We start from the raw sequence: 16,176 nt of genomic DNA on the forward strand, positions 1-16,176 counted from the left end.
AATATGTGTTTTGGAGTGATTTTCCTTTTCTGTTTTTTTTGTTTGTTTGTTTTTGTTTGTTTGTTTTGAGACGGAGTCAAATATGTGTTTTGGAGTGATTTTCTTTTTTTGATTTTGTTTGTTTGTTTGTTTTGAGATGCAGTCTCACTCTGTCGCCCAGGCTGGAGTGCAGTGGTGCAACCTTGGCTCACTGCAAACTCCACCTCCTGGGTTCATGCCATTCTCCTGCCTCAGCCTCCCGAGTAGCTGGGACTACAGGCGCCTGCCACCATGCCCGGCTAATTTTTTGTATTTTTAGCAGAGACGGGGTTTCACCGTGTTAGCCAGGATGGTCTCGATCTCCTGACCTCGTGATCTGCCCACCTTGGCCTCCCAAAGTGCTGGGATTACAGGCGTAAGCCATCGCACCTGGCCCGGAGTGATTTTCTATTCCAAATATGAAAACTCCCTAAAATAACTTGGTGTTCTTTACTAGCCTAGCCCTGCTCAATCAAAAATAGTAAATTAAAATGAAATGTCTTAGATTATTTTAGGAAATCTATGTAAGAAAAAAATCTAAATTCAGTTTCAAGAGTGCCTTTTGAATTTTGTACCAGATGAATGTATGTTTTTTAAACATTAAAGTGCAGATTTTTAAAAATTAGGGTGCAGATTTTTAAAACAGATTGAAGGTAGGTAGAGAGGAACAGGGCTCTTACCTGCAGCCACTGGAAGGAAGAAAGGCATTTGGGGTGTGTAGGAAAGGATCCCAGGGTAGAAGATAAGAGTCCCTAGATTCTAATACTGGATCCTCTGTGACTAGTGTGGAATTTTGAGCCAGTGATTTCTCCCCACAGGTTTCAATTAAATCATCTGTCAAATGAGGATGACCACATCTTCTTTACCTCACCACTGAGCTGTGAAATGAACCAGAGGCCTTACCTTTTCCCCCTGAACTCCCAGTCATCCCTGGAACACCAATTTGAACATCATCTCCTTCAGGAAGCCCTCCTAGAATTTCCCAGCCAGTTAGCAGCTCTGTCCTCTGGATTTCAAAGAGAAATGTCTCTAGCATCATCCCTGTTTCCTTGCACTGTCCTACTTTCTTTTTCCCCCCAGAGCCAGGAATGTCTTAAAAAGAATGAGATGCTCCCAAGGGGCCACCAGCTCACAATTAGGAGTTCAATAAATACTGACTTAAGAGTGAATGAACGATCCCTGTGTCTTTGTCCACATTTGTACATGCTTACATGATTCTGCAAAGAATCTAAATTTCTCTTTACATTAACAAACAAGGGGGCTGGGCATGGTGGCTCACGACTGTAATCTCAGCATTTTTGTTAACCAGGACAGCCCTGATGAAATAACTGGGAAAGTTCCTTTTTGGGGGGTGGGGTGGGAGTGGGGTGATGGAGTCTCACTGTCACCCAGGCTGGAGTGCAGTGGCGTGATCTCGGCTAACTGCAAGCTCTGCCTCCTGGGTTCACGCCATTCTCCTGCCTCAGCCTCCTGAGTAGCTGGGACTACAGGCGCCCGCAACCACGCTTGGCTAATTTTTTATATGTTTAGTAGAGACGGGGTTTCACCATGTTAGCCAGGATGGTCACGATCTCCTGACCCCATGATCCACTCACCTCGGCCTCCCAAAGTGCTGGGATTACAGGTGTGAGCCACCACGCCCAGCCTCCTTTTTCTTATTGTTTTTCTTTGGCCCCTTTATCTATAGGCACTGCTGCTTAAAGAAACCAGATGGCGCCAGAGCTTCTTGACCCCTGACCAGATGCCAGAGGAAGACAAGACACCACAAAACCAGCGCAAACGGGGACAGGCAAACCCTAGGTGCCTTTAGATCATGAACATCTCATTATAATGCTAAAATTCCCTTCCCTAACAGAAAATCTCTGCCATTTTGTGTACATATAATGTATGAAGATGCACGTTTATGAATTGAGCCTGCGTGTCTAGAGTCCCACCCTGCACATACTAACAATCCTTTCCTGCCCCATAGGAATAAAGGCAATAAACCTCTTGCCTTTTATTCTTCAAGAAAAGATGCTTTCAGTGGAACAGCTCACCTGCTCCATTCCCTGGCAAATGAATAAAACCTGACTGCCTTTTTCAATGGGATGTTCTTTGTTTGTGACTGATACACAGTGGGGAAAAAACTCATTTTATCAGTGACACTTTGGGAGACCCAGGCCAGAGGATTGGTTGAGGCCAGGAGTTTGAGACCAGCCTGGGCAACAGAGCCAGACCCCATCTCTACATTAAAAAAAAAAAAAAAAAAATTTACATTAGCCAGGTGTGCTGGCACACAATTCAGGTTGTTCCACCTTTCTGGACAGAACCAATATACATCTTAAATGTATTTGATGCCTCTTGTCTCCCAAAAATGTATAAAACCAGGCTGTGCCCCAACCACTTTGGGCACATGTTCTCAGGATCTCCTGAGAGCTGTGTCAAGGGCTATGGTCACTCATAGTTGGATCAGAATAAATTTCTTCAACTATTTTACAGAGATTGACTCTTCTCAGCGACACAATCACAAAAAACAGTGGTCTTGGGATGTAAAATAATAGGCAATACAAATATTCAGTGTTATTTTCTTGAAAATATGGTTTTATCTTGCAAAAATTTTCAATTCTGTTGGGGACGTCAATTTTTTTTCTTTCCAGACGTGGTCTTGCTATGTTGCTCAGGCTGGTCTTGAACTCCTGACCTCAAGTGATCCCCACCTCAGCCTACCAAATAGCTGGGACTTATAGGTACACACCACCATGCCCCACTTTTCTTTTTTAGATGGAATTTCGCCCTCTGTTGCCCAAGCTCTGGAGTGTAGTGGTGCAATCTTGCCTTACTGCAACCTCCGTCTCCTGGGTTCAAGCTATTCTCATGTCTCAGCTTGCTGAGTAGCTGGGATTATAGGCATGTGCCACCATGCCCGGCTAATTTTTGTATTTTTAGTATAGATGGGGTTTCACCATGTTGGCCAGGCTGGTCTCCAACTTCTGACCTCAAGGGATCTACTTTCCTCAGCCTCCCAGAGTGTTGGGATTACAGGCGTGAGCCAACACACCCGGCTATCATGCCCTTTTTGTTGTTGTTGTTGTTGTTGTTGAGTCTTGCTCTGTCACCCAGGCTGGAGTGCAATGGCGCCATCTTGGCTCACTGCAACCTCCGCCTCCTGGGTTCAAGCAATTCTCCTGTCTCAGCCTCCCAAGTAGCTGGGACTATATAGGTGTGCACCACCACACCCGGCTAATTTTTGTATTTTCAGTAGAGACGGGGTTTCATCATATTGGCCAGGCAGGTCTTGAATTCCTGACCTCAGGCGATCTGCCCACCTCAGCCTCCCAATGTGCTGGGATTACAGGCATAAGTCACCACACCCGGCATCCATGCCCTTTTTAATGAAAGAAATGTTGCTTTTTAAGAAGTCTGGCGGGGATGGAACTCCCTATAGTCTCCATGATTTGTTTTACTTGTTAGCTAGTACCTGACTCTTTAAAATGCTCTAAAATGCTCAACAGATATTTACCAAAGGAATGAGTGATCTGCTTAATGCTTTAAATGAAGCAAGATAAATTAAACCCTTCATGGACTCTTCCCAGGACTGGACAAAAATAATTATGTGAGTCAGTCGCGGTGGCTCACGCTTGTAATCCCAGCATTTTGGGAGGCCGAGGAGGGTAGATCACCTGAGGTCAGGAGTTCAAAATCAGCCTGGCCAATGTGGTGAAACCTCATCTCTACTAAAAAAAATACAAAAATTAGCTGGGCGTGGTAGCGGGCGCCTGTAATCCCAGCTACTCGGGAGGCTGACGCAAGAGAATCGCTTAAACCCGGGAGGCAGAGATTGCAGTGAGCTGAGATCGCGCCACTGCACTCCAGTCTGGGTGACAGAGCAAAAGTCCATTTCAAAAAAAGAAAAGAGCACTTTGGGAGGCTGAAGCGGGCGGATCACCTAAGGTCAGGAGTTCAAGACCTGCCTGGCCAACGTCATGAAACCCCATTTCTACTACAAAAAAAAAAAAAAAGGAAAGAAAAAATTAGCCAGGTGTGGTGGCGGGCGCCTGTAATCCCAGCTAAATGGGAGGCTGAGGCAGGAGAATCGCTTGAAACCTGGAGGCAGAAGTTGTAGTGAGCTTGAGATTGCGCCACTGCACTCCTGCCTGCGCGACACAGCGAGACTCCGTTTCAAAAAGTAAAAAAGAAAAGGGCCAGGCGCGGTGGCTCAAGCCCGTAATCTCAGCACTTTGGAAGGCCGAGGCGGGTGGATCACCTGAGGTCAGGAATTCGAGACTAGCCTGGCCAACATGGCGAAATCCCGTCTCTACTAAAAACAAAAATTATCAGGGCATGGTGGCGTGCCCCTGTAATCCCAGCTACTCGGGACGCTGGGACAGGAAAATCGCTTGAATCTTGGAGGCGGAGGTTGCAGTGAGTCGAGATCGCGCCACTGCACTCCAGCCTGGGCGATAAGAGCGAAACTCCCTCTCAAAAAAAAAAAACAAAAAAAACAAAAAAAAAAACGAAGGACAGAAATACAGAAAAAAAAAAAATCCACTTGTACCTTCTGCTAATCAGTGTATATTCAGGGCAACTTGAATCTATGCTCCTGGGTTGCAATCCTCAAGCTTGGCCCAAATAAACTCTCTGCTTGCATTAACTTTGCCCCATCTTCTTTCTTTTAGGTCGATATATCCATACCTAAGATCTAGGGTAATTTTCTAGGCTTCTCGCCTCTCCCTTTCTTCCATGCTTTTCTGTGCTTTCTAAACGGGCCCAGTAGAGTTCCGCATTTCCACATTCCACAGAGGTGTTTTCCTTCTGTGGCCCCGGGCCCTGCCAGACAGCGAACCGCGAAGCCGGCACTTCGGCGGTCTCCAGCCTTTGCCTGGAAAGAGCTCGGCAAGCTAGCTAGAGATTAGATCCCAGGACCTAGTCGTTTTAGCTCAGGGAAGGGAAGCGCCGGACGCTAGCCTGCAAGCTCCACTGCGCAGCCGTGGACACCGCCCCACGTCGCAGGGCCGTGGACCCTGACAACACCGGAACCCGGCGCCCGGTGCGTGCGCTTGGCGGACCAGAATGGCTAACGTACCGCCATGCCGCGAGGCCCACGTAGAGGCGGAAGTTGATGGGACTGACGCAGATGGGGGAACCTTGCCTCGATGGCACTTTCCTGTCCGCGACTCCGCCCCCGCCAGAGGGGCTAGGCTCCGGGATTCAAGATGGAGGCGCTGAGTCGAGCTGGGCAGGAGATGAGCCTGGCGGCCCTGAAGCAACACGACCCTTACATCACCAGCATCGCAGACCTCACGGGCCAGGTTGCTCTGTACACCTTCTGCCCCAAGGCCAACCAGTGGGTGAGTGCTGCCTGGCTCTGAGGACGGCCGCCCGGCCGCTGCGGTCTCTTAAAGGGGCCGCGCGGGTTGCTGTGGGGTGGGGGACACAGCAAGAGGCCAGGGAGGTGAAGACGGGGCCAGGGACTGGCGAAGAGCCGAGCCAGAGCCTGAGGGGTGTCGGGTCCACCTGGGATTGGGGGATAGGAGTGAGAGAAGTGGCTCGAGACATCCCAAGAAAAAGCCAGTGGAGGGGAGGATTGGAGCAGGATCAGTCCCTTGGTGTCGGGTCTGGGGACGTGGGCGACCTGCCTTCTTTGCAGATACATTGGGAGTTATGAGACCGGTGGGGTCAAAAGAGTGCCTGAAAGCTTGTGTTTGAGGCTTTGCGGATTATTAGATAAATTACATGTACATTGTCTATAAAATAAACACTCCTTCTCTCCCCCGGCAGACGTAAATGAGAGCCCCTTTCGCAGAGGTCATTTGGATTTAAAGCTTAAAATCCAATTAGTTTCGATTCTTGGAAGGGGGAGTTTGGTGGGTCTGGCTTTAATCGAACTACACAGTTTCGGAAAAGATTTCAAGGCACTTAGGAAAAGGCCTTCCATGTTCACTGGATCCCCGAAGACCTTTGTACAAACAAGAGAGACCCTGTAAATGTGTTTTGTTCCACCTATGATGCTGGTGATGTCATCTCTGAATGTTCCCCTCAGACTCAGTACTTTCTGGCTTTCGTGCACTGGAGAGGGTCCGAAAAGTTACATTCAGTCTGTTCACTGATTCTCGTTAGCCCCTGCTTGAAGCTTTGTTAGTTGTTTAAAAACAACTAGCATAATTTCCCACTTTCTTGTAATTGACCCTTCTTAATTAACTCATTCGGTTACAGTCTTTACACTTAGAAAATAGTATGTAAATGTTTGTTGGATTGAATTCACCAATGACTGGAGTTCTCATTTCAATAAGATGTGAAATCCTTAAACTAACAACTCTGGAAGATGACTGTAGTATGTCATTTACCCTATAATACAGATGCGTAGATTATTTTTATTAGTAATTTATCGAAAATCATTTGGCATTTATGAACAGTTAATTCAGATGAAGAGAGTTTTTATAATCACGTTGTTTATCTTTGCCTCCTGGAAGAGAAGGAGGTATGGGAAACCACAAGGAATAAAATTGTAGATTGTTTTTTAAATGTAGCTTATTTTAGACATTGCCTTAGCTTGAAATTTTATGAATCTTTTTTCTTTTCTTGGCATATATGTAAATTTGTGAAATATGGATTGCAGACCAAGGGTGAAGACTTGGGGCTAGGACTTTTTACTAAAGAGTTTTCCTAGTTTTTCACAAAGGCTTTCAATATTTTAAAATTTTACATTGGGGAGTTCTGTTTTAAATAAGAAATACAAGCTATAATAACCTGAATTGAAAAATAAGCTGCTACCATTTATTTGGATCCTGGCACGTAGAGCATAACAAAAATCTTTTCTCTCTTTGTTGTTATTTTACAGTGAGTTGTAACTTTACATGATGTTTTCTGGTGGGCAAGTTTTCTTTTACTGTAAGACAGTTGATTACCAATTTCTTATAGTAATAACCTAACGTTTTAAAGGTAAGAAAAAGCCTCTGAATCCTTAGGAAGGAAAATAATGATATTTAAGCTAGGGTAGTACTTCTGGAAGAAATCAAGATGATCAGTTTTCTAAATTTTTTAATCCCAACACATTCAATATATGATCAACATTTAAAATGTTAATAATGTGTTGATTACAGTAAAATATTTAGGTCCATTGTAGGCTGTAAATTGCAGACTAATAAGCTTGTTTATTTTTTTAAAAACACTGAACTGTGTTTAAAACCTAAATACTCTTGTCACAGAAAATGACCTATGGTAAAGGCCTGTAATAAGGTATACTTTCAGTATTCATGATTCTTCAAGTTCTAAAAATAACAAGCTGGTTTTGTTTGGTAGGAATTCTTTTTTTTTTTTTTTTTTTTTTTTTTTGAGACGGAGTCTCGCTCTGCCACCCAGGCTGGAGTGCAGTGGCCGGATCTCAGCTCACTGCAAGCTCCGCCTCCCGGGTTCATGCCATTCTCCTGCCTCAGCCTCCTGAGTAGCTGGGACTACAGGCACCCGTCACCACGCCTGGCTAATTTTTTGTATTTTTTGTAGAGACGGGGTTTCACCGTGTTAGCCAGGATGGTCTCGATCTCCTGACCTCGTGATCCGCCCGTCTCGGCCTCCCAAAGTGCTGGGATTACAGGCTTGAGCCACCGCGCCCGGCCAAGGTAGGAATTCTTAACCACAAAATTTACTAGTTGTGAAAATGTATGAAAACTCCCCAGTGATGAAACAAAGTATCCTATAAAAAAATTTCATTCCTTTCCTTTTTTAAAATTAACTTGGATAAACTTACAGGACCTTAGCCTTGAAGTTAAGAAATCTGGCTAAAACATTTTAGCTATAAAAAGTGAAGGTTTATTCTATGATTTTCTCCTTTACTAATTAAAAAAGAAAAATGCTGCAGATACAGATATGTTGCTGGATTAAACATTGCGTATGCTTATGTATGCATCAGTAGCACTGAAAGCATACATTAGAAATGGTAACCACAATTTGTGGAATGAGAGGGAGACTTTATCTGTTCCAAAGTGGTTAATTTTATAATAAATGAAATGAAACAAGTTGATCTTAAACGTGAAGCATTACTTCTCCATTGGGACTGTTTGGGGTCTGATTATGGGGAAAAAAAACTAATGGACTCATTGTCTTTCATAGGAGAAAACTGATATAGAAGGGACCTTATTTGTATATCGAAGGTAAGTTTTTAAAATATGTGTATTTGTTTTTAACAGTTTAATGGTGAACAACGTCAAACGGTTCAATTCTGTTGTACATTTGTCTTTGGAACCTTCCTGCTAGTCCCCTTCAAGTTTTCATCTTTCCCTAGCTGTGAAATCTTAACCAGGTTCTTTCTTTTCTCTGAGCCTTTCTGTGATTCAGAATAAACTGAACTAGAATTTATATTAAAAGTCTAGCAAAGCAATTTCAAAATAATAATGATTGAGTCTAAAACAGATACCTGCCTCTCTCTCCCTACCCCCATATTAGAAAGAAAAAAAAAAAGATATATATTTGGGGAAAAGATAATACATAGACTAGCTCTGTAAAATAATGTTTTTCATTACCTCTGTTGTTTTATTACTGCATGAGTGGTTGTCTTTTATGACTGGTTCTGTCCTCTTTCCCAACCCCCAGAAGTTCTAGATTTTGTACAGTGTCTTGTTTGAGAGTTCTTTAGAAAGCTTGGATTATTCATAATGGCATATTTTTTATTTTTAACTTATTCAAAAATTCATTATCTTTAAGATTGGTTTGCAAATTGCAACTGTTTTGTTAGGCAGCTTCTGGGGCCTAAAGACAACTGACAGTATATGATAGTCATGGGGTGCTTGTTTTCCTGGATTCCTCTAAGGTCGTACTCTGACAAGGGCAGGTTCCTTCCCTTGTTTTCTAAAGCTTGAGTCATCAGGAGTTATTACTGATATCTGGTCTTTTCCCTTTTTTTTTGCATTGAGTTACTTTTTAAGGATTGCCTTTCTCCATTGATGCCAATTTAAAATAATTTGTCAAATACTCTTCCAAATTTTGATACAAAGCCTTGAGATCTTATCTAAATGCACTCCATTTTTTTCCTTCTTTTAAGTGTAATGCTTTGATATTTGTACACCAAGCTCTTCTTTCTTAGACACTTTGTTTGTTCGCCGCTATTCATCTTTCTCCTTTTAAAAAGAAAGGGATCGGCCAGACGCAGTGGCTCACGCCTGTAATCCCAGCACTTTGGGAGGCCGAGGCAGGTGGTTCACGAGGTCAGGAGATAGAGACCATCCTAGCTAACACGGTGAAACCCCATCTCTACTAAAAATACAAAAAAGTTAGCTGGGCGTGATGGTGGGTGCCTATAGTCCCAGCTACTCGGGAGGCTGAGGCAGGAGAATAGCGTGAACCCAGGAGGTAGAGCTTACAGTGAGCCGAGGTCAAACCATTGCACTCCAGCCTGGGCGACAGAACGAGACTCTCATAAAATAAATAAACAGATAAATAAATAGGAAGGGATCTTTACCCTCACTCCCTTCATTACTCTTCATTAGCAGTATAAATCTCTAGAAACTCTGTTATTAGAACGTTAGTTTCTATGATATTTGGAAAAGGTACTTTACTGGCTTTATTGTTATCATACAGAGGCACTGATTGTAGAAAGTAGGAGATTTAGTGTAGTGGTGGCTGGATTTAATACAATTCACGGAGTCTAATATGGTACTGATTCTAATTAAATGAGACGCAAGAAACTGTGTTTGGAAAATGTGAGACTATTTTGTGTACCTTGGATAAAGGTATACCAGGATGTCAGACTATCACTTTGCAGAGATTACTTCGTATAGTAGAAGCTTGGATTTGGAGTCAAAAAACCTGAAACTGAATCCTAATTACATTATTTGTAACTCATTATTTGTGTGACCTCAGGCACAGTCCTTAATCATTCAAAGCTTGTCTTCTAGTCTGTAGAATAGTGTTAACACCCCATATATATCGTAGAGAAACAAACGAAAAACTATGAAATGTTAGGTACATGTGAAGAGTAAGGGATCATATACCGAATGCCTCTGATACGGGAACCAAGGATGTTTCCTATTGTAGGATTCAAGGCATTTTCCGTCTAACTCAGGAGCACTATGTAAAGATCTGTTTGGTGCAAGAAAAACCATTATTGTAATGATGGGCAGCCATTATAGCCAATCCAATGGAATGATATTTCATTCAGCAACTGTGTGTCTATATTGGGATGTGTGTGTGGAAAAAGTAAGACAAAAGCTCCATTTGCATGGGGCTTACATCCTAGTGGGGGCAGGACAATAAATGTTAAAAATAAGTGGTATGGATAAAAGAGAAAGGTTAGAGGTATTGAGCTTGGGAACATTAAAAAGGGTAGTTCAAGTAGGCCTCATGAAAAAGGTGACATCTGAACAAAGGCTTGCAGGAGATGAGATAGCTGTGCAGCTTCTGGGGCAGTAATCCAGGAAGAGGTCTTTAGGTAGAAGCACACATGCAGAGAGAGGGGCAAGGAGCCCAGTGTGGCTGGAGAGGAGGAGGTGGGGAAGAGCCATAGGAAATGAAGTCAGAGGGGGAATACATCAGGTGGGGCCTTGGTGGCCTCAGTAAGGACTTTGACCTTTACTCTGAGAGACTGTCTTTGGAGACTTCTCATCAGAGGAAGAATATGATCTGACTTAAATGTTTTGTTTACAGGTGTAAGTGCTTGATAATATTGTATGTTCTAACGTACTCTTTTCTGAAATGAAAATAAAGCACATAGTAGATAACATTTCTACAGATTAAATGGTAACTGCATATTTTTTTTTCTTCTATTAAATCTAAGGTCAGCTTCCCCTTACCATGGTTTTACCATTGTGAATCGACTAAATATGCACAATCTAGTTGAACCAGTGAATAAAGATTTGGAATTTCAGCTCCATGAACCATTTCTTCTGTATAGAAATGCAAGCTGTGAGTATATCTGTTTTATTATAGTTATTACATTTAAAATCGAGTGACTTTAGTTTCTATCAATCCATTATTTAGTAAGTTTCAAATTACAAAACAAAATATGGCCTATACTTTATGATTATAAATGAGTCTGTTAGAAAGATCAGACGTTTTAAACTGGGCTCTGAGACCAGACGTGGTGGCTCACGCCTGTAATCCCAATACTTTGGGAGACCGAGGAGGGCGGATCACCTGAGGTCAGGAGTTCGAGACCGCCCAGGCCAACATGGTGAAACCCCGTCTCTACTAAAAATACAGAAAAAAATTAGCCGGACTTGGTGGTGGGCACCTGTAATCACTTGAACCTGGCAGGCAGATGTTGCAGCGAGCCGAGATCGCGCGATTGCACTCCAGCCTGGGCAACAGAGTGAGACTCTGTCTCAAAAAAATAAATAAATATACTGGGCTCTGAAACTGGAAACATTCTTTTGTATATAATTTTGTTTACTATTTCATTTACTAGCACTACATTTATGTTGTTGGTTTATTAAAATAAGGTTTATGCCTTTGTTTTTTTGCAGCTGTGGACTATCAGCTGCCCACATCCCTGAGCAACAGAACTTAGTTTGGGACACACAGGATGGGAGCAGATACAGATAATTCTTTCCACAAAGAAAGTATTATTTTTGCCCAGAATAGTGGTGGTGGGGTTTTTTTAAAAGATATTTATTACTTTTTCTACTTTATTTTGTCTGAATATGTTTCTAAGTAGGGTTTTTCTATCTGTTTATTTAATTGAGTGTCTACTGGTTACCAGCACTGAGCCAAGAGCTATGGTGCTTTAATGTTTGTAACCTATGTGCTATAGGGAGGCAGTTAAGTCAACTAAGACTCAGAGATGCAAAACTATTACTCTGTTGGAGAGTTAGGATTATAACTCTTCTGCTTTTTAGTCCAGGGTTCTTTCAGGCATTTTTACAGCCTCTAATAATAATTGGATGCAGTCAGCAAAGCTAGATTGGCCCTTCCAAGAAACTACAGTACTAAAAAGTGTACTTGATTCCAGTGTGTTGGTATGGATATTGAAGGTATGGGTGTTTGAGGACAGTTTGTTCTACATTGACTATAGGGGTATCAAAACTGGTTATGGTAACGATTGTGCTCTAATTATCATTTAAGGATATAGTTGGAGAAATGTTGCTTCTAACTTAAAAAGTAAAAGTTAATGTGTTTGAATTTCACTTGGCTGAGAAGTAATTGGTCTTGGGGGATGTCTTCAGTATAAAATAGAAAAAGGTTACTAGAAATTATACACCTCTTAATTCCCTGAATGAGAAGTAACAAGGCCTATTTTAAAGCTAGAAACCCCCAAGTTCTTTTCCGTAGCACACTTTTAAGTATAAGTGAAACAGTTTCTGTCTTTTGACTTCTCAGTAAACTATTTTTCCAGGTAATTACCTCTCAGATTTTAAATTCTGTGGACATATTAGACATGCTTCGTAATACCTGTAAGTTCAGATGGATTTATTTAAACTAATGTTAACAGCATAATTATTTCAGATTGCTCTTTTCTTTGGACTGAATATTCCATTAAAGGGAAAATTCAGCTGGGCACAGTGGCTCACACCTGTAATCCCAGGACTTTGGGAGACCAAGGCAGGCAGATTGCCTGAGCCCAGAAGTTCGAGACCAGCCTGGGCAACATGTCAAAACCCCATCTCCACAAAAAAACAGAAAAATTAGCCAGGTGTGGTGGCACACACTTGTAGTCCCAGCTACCCAGGAGGTTGAGGTGGGAGAGTCGCTTGAACCCAGGAGGTCATCGAGGCTGCAGTGAGCTGTGATCGTGCCACTGCACTCCAGCCTGGGCAACAGAGCAAGACCCTGTCTCAAAAAAATGAAAAGAGGGTGGGAGAAATTCTGCAAAGGAATACAGATCCAATTTTCTTTTTAAGTGAAATAGGCTTAATTCTGTTCTTTACTACCTGGAAACTTAATTTAGCCATCACTCCTAAGTGGTGTGATTATTAAAGTAGTCAGTAGGGAAAGTTATCTGGACCCAGTTACCATTTAGCATAAACCTGAGATGAATTGTATTGTATTTTTTTCACAAGTCCTGTGAAATTGAAAGTGTGACATAACACAAATATAATTGAACCATGAGTAACCAGAAGCTAACTAATCAGAGCTTCAGTCGTCTGGAATTATTTTTACAGTTCGTGTGTGGAAGAAATGAAGGCAAATTATAAGAAAACAAGCTAATACTAGGTTTTATTTTCTAAAAATCAAGCAGATATCCAGAGAATAACCTGGGGTCAGCATTAAAATGTCAGTGTTTTGTAACTTTAACTCCACTGTAGTATCATAGGTTGAATTGTTTTAATGAGACCTAAAATCATCAGGAGTATTTATTACGTTAACTAGAACATTCTTAGGAAGAAAGTGAACTCATGCATTTTACTTTAGAAAATTCTCAACTGATTGAAACAAAAGTTTTGTTAGTTGAACAGAAAACTCACTTAACCGGGTCATTTCATTAGGGAAATTATTTAAAGGAATAGCTTTATTGGAGAGAAGTGATAGACAACAGAAAATGATTTTGTGCGTGTTAAGGCATCTCTTGAGTGTGTGTTTTGCCTACCTAGTCTTAAAAGTGGAAAATAGTCTTGTCAGGTCAGCAAGCTATTCAGTTGTTTAGGGATTTGTTCTTTAAATAAAATGTTAGTATCTGATTATGCATACAGGTAATTATACCTGATTCTGTAACTGCTCTTCTGCCATTCTCTTGGGAAATACCACCAAGACACCTGACCCATTTAACTCAAGTTACACCTTCATATCCAACTTCCTTCATTCAAATTAATTTTTGAAGTTAATGTACTAGAACAGTGAACCATAACTTTTTTTTAGTTCTGAGTTGTTTTATTTATTTTTATGAGTTTTTCTTTATAAAACGTGCCAGACTACACCCACCCCACCCCTCAAGAAAAAGATAAAATCTTACAGAGAAAATTCTTACACTCACTAAGGGCTTAGGCTTGGTGATTCTCTTAAATCTTTGTGGGGAAGTGGTGGTGGTGGTGGTGGTGGTGGTGGTTTTCAAAAGACAAGGTCTCACTGTGTTGCCCAGGCTGGTCTTGAATTCCTGGGCTCAAGCAGTCCTCCCACCTCGGCCTCCCAAAGTGCTGGCATGAGCCACCCTGTCCAACCTCCTGAATCTTTTGGGAACAGTGTATTTTTATTCTGTGCAAAGGCCTTTGGCAGCCACAAGACCGCAGTGGGACTACAATGAAGAATGGGGAGGTTATAAGTTCTGGAGTTATTGAGTAGCAGTGATATTTCTAGCACCTTATTTCTGATCCTCAGCTTACAGGTTGAGAAAACAAGAGGCTCAGAGTTGTTTAGGAACCTGCTCAAGATTCGCAAAGGTAATAAGTGACAGATGCAGAATTCAAGAGTAGGTCTTTCGGGCTTCAAGGCCAATGTTCTTTCCAGTCTACTGTAACAATAAAATTACTTCATCAGTCCATATTGTAGAGCAGTGCTATCCACTGAAACTTTGCAATCAGGGAAAATGACAGTTCTGTGTCAGCACTGTCTAATATAGTAGCCTGAAATGTGGCTAGTGCAAATGAAGAACACTTCTTTTTAGTTTATGTAATTTAATTTATTTGAATTTACATGGCTGTATGTGCTGGCACCTGCTATACTGGACAGTGGAAGTCTAAAGCATGAGGTAATGTGCTGACATACTCTTTGTTGTGCCATACCTGAATGAAACAACTACTTGGGAAGCTTTGGATTAGATTTTTATGCCTCCTATTTAGTCATTCCTTTTCGAAACTTACAAATGATTTCTAGATACAAAAGCTGCAGAATATTTCCCTGAGGGTGGCTTTGCCATGGCAACACTCTTTTGGCATGGAATTTAGTTTGCAGATAAGAATTCTATTCCGGGCTTTGCCATTTTACTGACTACAACCTTGGCTAAATCATTTAAACCACTGATTTGACCTATTTATCTTAAAAGGCCATCATGAAAGTAAGGCATTTTGTTAGGTATTTACAAATACAAAATATCATAGACTATGTCTCCATCCTAGACTCAGCAAATGATCTTATTAGTGAAAGAATCCTAGGGACATCAGTGTTATCCAGGTTCTCTTTTCGTTTTTTTTTTTTTTTTTTTTTTTGAGATGGAGTCTCACTCTGTCGCCCAGACTGGAGTGCAGTGGCGTGATCTCAGCTCACTGCAACCTCTGCCTCCTGAGTTCAAGCAATTTTTCTGCCTCAGCCTCCCGAGTAGCTGGGACTACAGGCATGCACCACTACCCCCAGCTAATTTTTGTATTTTTAGTGGAGACAGGGTTTCACCATATTGGCCAGGCTGGTCTCAAACACCTGACCTCATGATCCGCCTGCCTCGGCCTCCCAAAGTGCTGGGATTACAGGCGTGAGCCACCACGCCCAGCCTATCTCTTTTTTTTTTTTTTTTTTTTTTTTTTTTTTTTTTTTTTGAGACGGAGTCTCGCTCTGTCACCCAGGCTGGAGTGCTTATAATGCAGACCTGTGATATGCTTCTTCTATCCCTTCTGATAGTACCATGCACGAGCTGCAGGCTCTTTGTGTCTCTTTACAAGTATTGTTTTCAAATGTTGTAGGGGTCATTACTAGAAAGCCTGAGGTATACATTGGAAAAATATATATATTAAAAATGAGAAGTCTTGGCCAGGTGTGGTGGCTCATGCCTGTAATCCCAGCACTTTGGGAGGCTGAGGCGGGTGGATCACCTGAGGTCAGGAGTTCAAGACCAGCCTGGCCAAGATGGCAAAACCCCCATCTCTACTAAAAATACAAAAAAATTAGCTGAATGTGGTGGTGTGCACCTGTAGTCCCAGCTACTCAGGAGGCTAGGCAGGAGACTCGCTTGAACCCAGGCAACGAAGGTTGCAGTGAGCCTAGATGGCCCCACTGCACTCCAGCCTGGGAGACAGAGCAAGACTCCATCTCAATTAAAAAAATAAAAAATAAATAAATCTGGGCTTTGGGTTAGAAGGAAGATGTCTACCTGACAAATAACCATGGGTCTTCCTTCATACAAATTTAAGGTTCAAGTTGTACCATTCATTTGGTGTCATTTCTTACCCGGGTCAAGAAATTAACATAAAATTAATCATCAGCTGGTGATTACTCTAGGGCATCTGGCAGAAGCAAATGTAGATCCCTTCTGGCAAGATACATTCTTAGCCCAGGTTGCCCAGGAATATCAGACATGTCTCATGGTCTAGAATTACTAAATATACAAGG

At 42.0% G+C, this 16,176-nt stretch overlaps 1 protein-coding gene across 5 annotated transcripts in view; it reads left to right on the forward strand.

The window, feature by feature from the left end:
* Positions 1-5,100: 5,100 nt before the first annotated feature.
* The window catches only part of DCP1A (decapping mRNA 1A), a 60,731-nt gene continuing 49,655 nt past the window's right edge, over positions 5,101-16,176 (forward strand). For 2 of the 5 annotated variants that reach the window (XM_025375848.1, XM_025375847.1), the window contains exons 1-3: positions 5,101-5,345; positions 8,104-8,144; positions 10,763-10,890. In XM_025375848.1, coding sequence (XP_025231633.1) covers positions 5,211-5,345; positions 8,104-8,144; positions 10,763-10,890 — 304 coding nt within the window. In that variant the 5' untranslated portion in view covers positions 5,101-5,210. Of the gene's footprint in view, positions 5,346-8,103; positions 8,145-10,762; positions 10,891-14,242; positions 14,298-16,176 lie in introns of all 5 variants that reach the window. The other 3 variants (XM_025375851.1, XM_025375852.1, XM_025375850.1) reach the window with 2 other exon arrangements.

This window comes from Theropithecus gelada, chromosome 2, assembly GCF_003255815.1.
Source record: "Theropithecus gelada isolate Dixy chromosome 2, Tgel_1.0, whole genome shotgun sequence".
Taxonomy (NCBI): domain Eukaryota; kingdom Metazoa; phylum Chordata; class Mammalia; order Primates; family Cercopithecidae; genus Theropithecus; species Theropithecus gelada.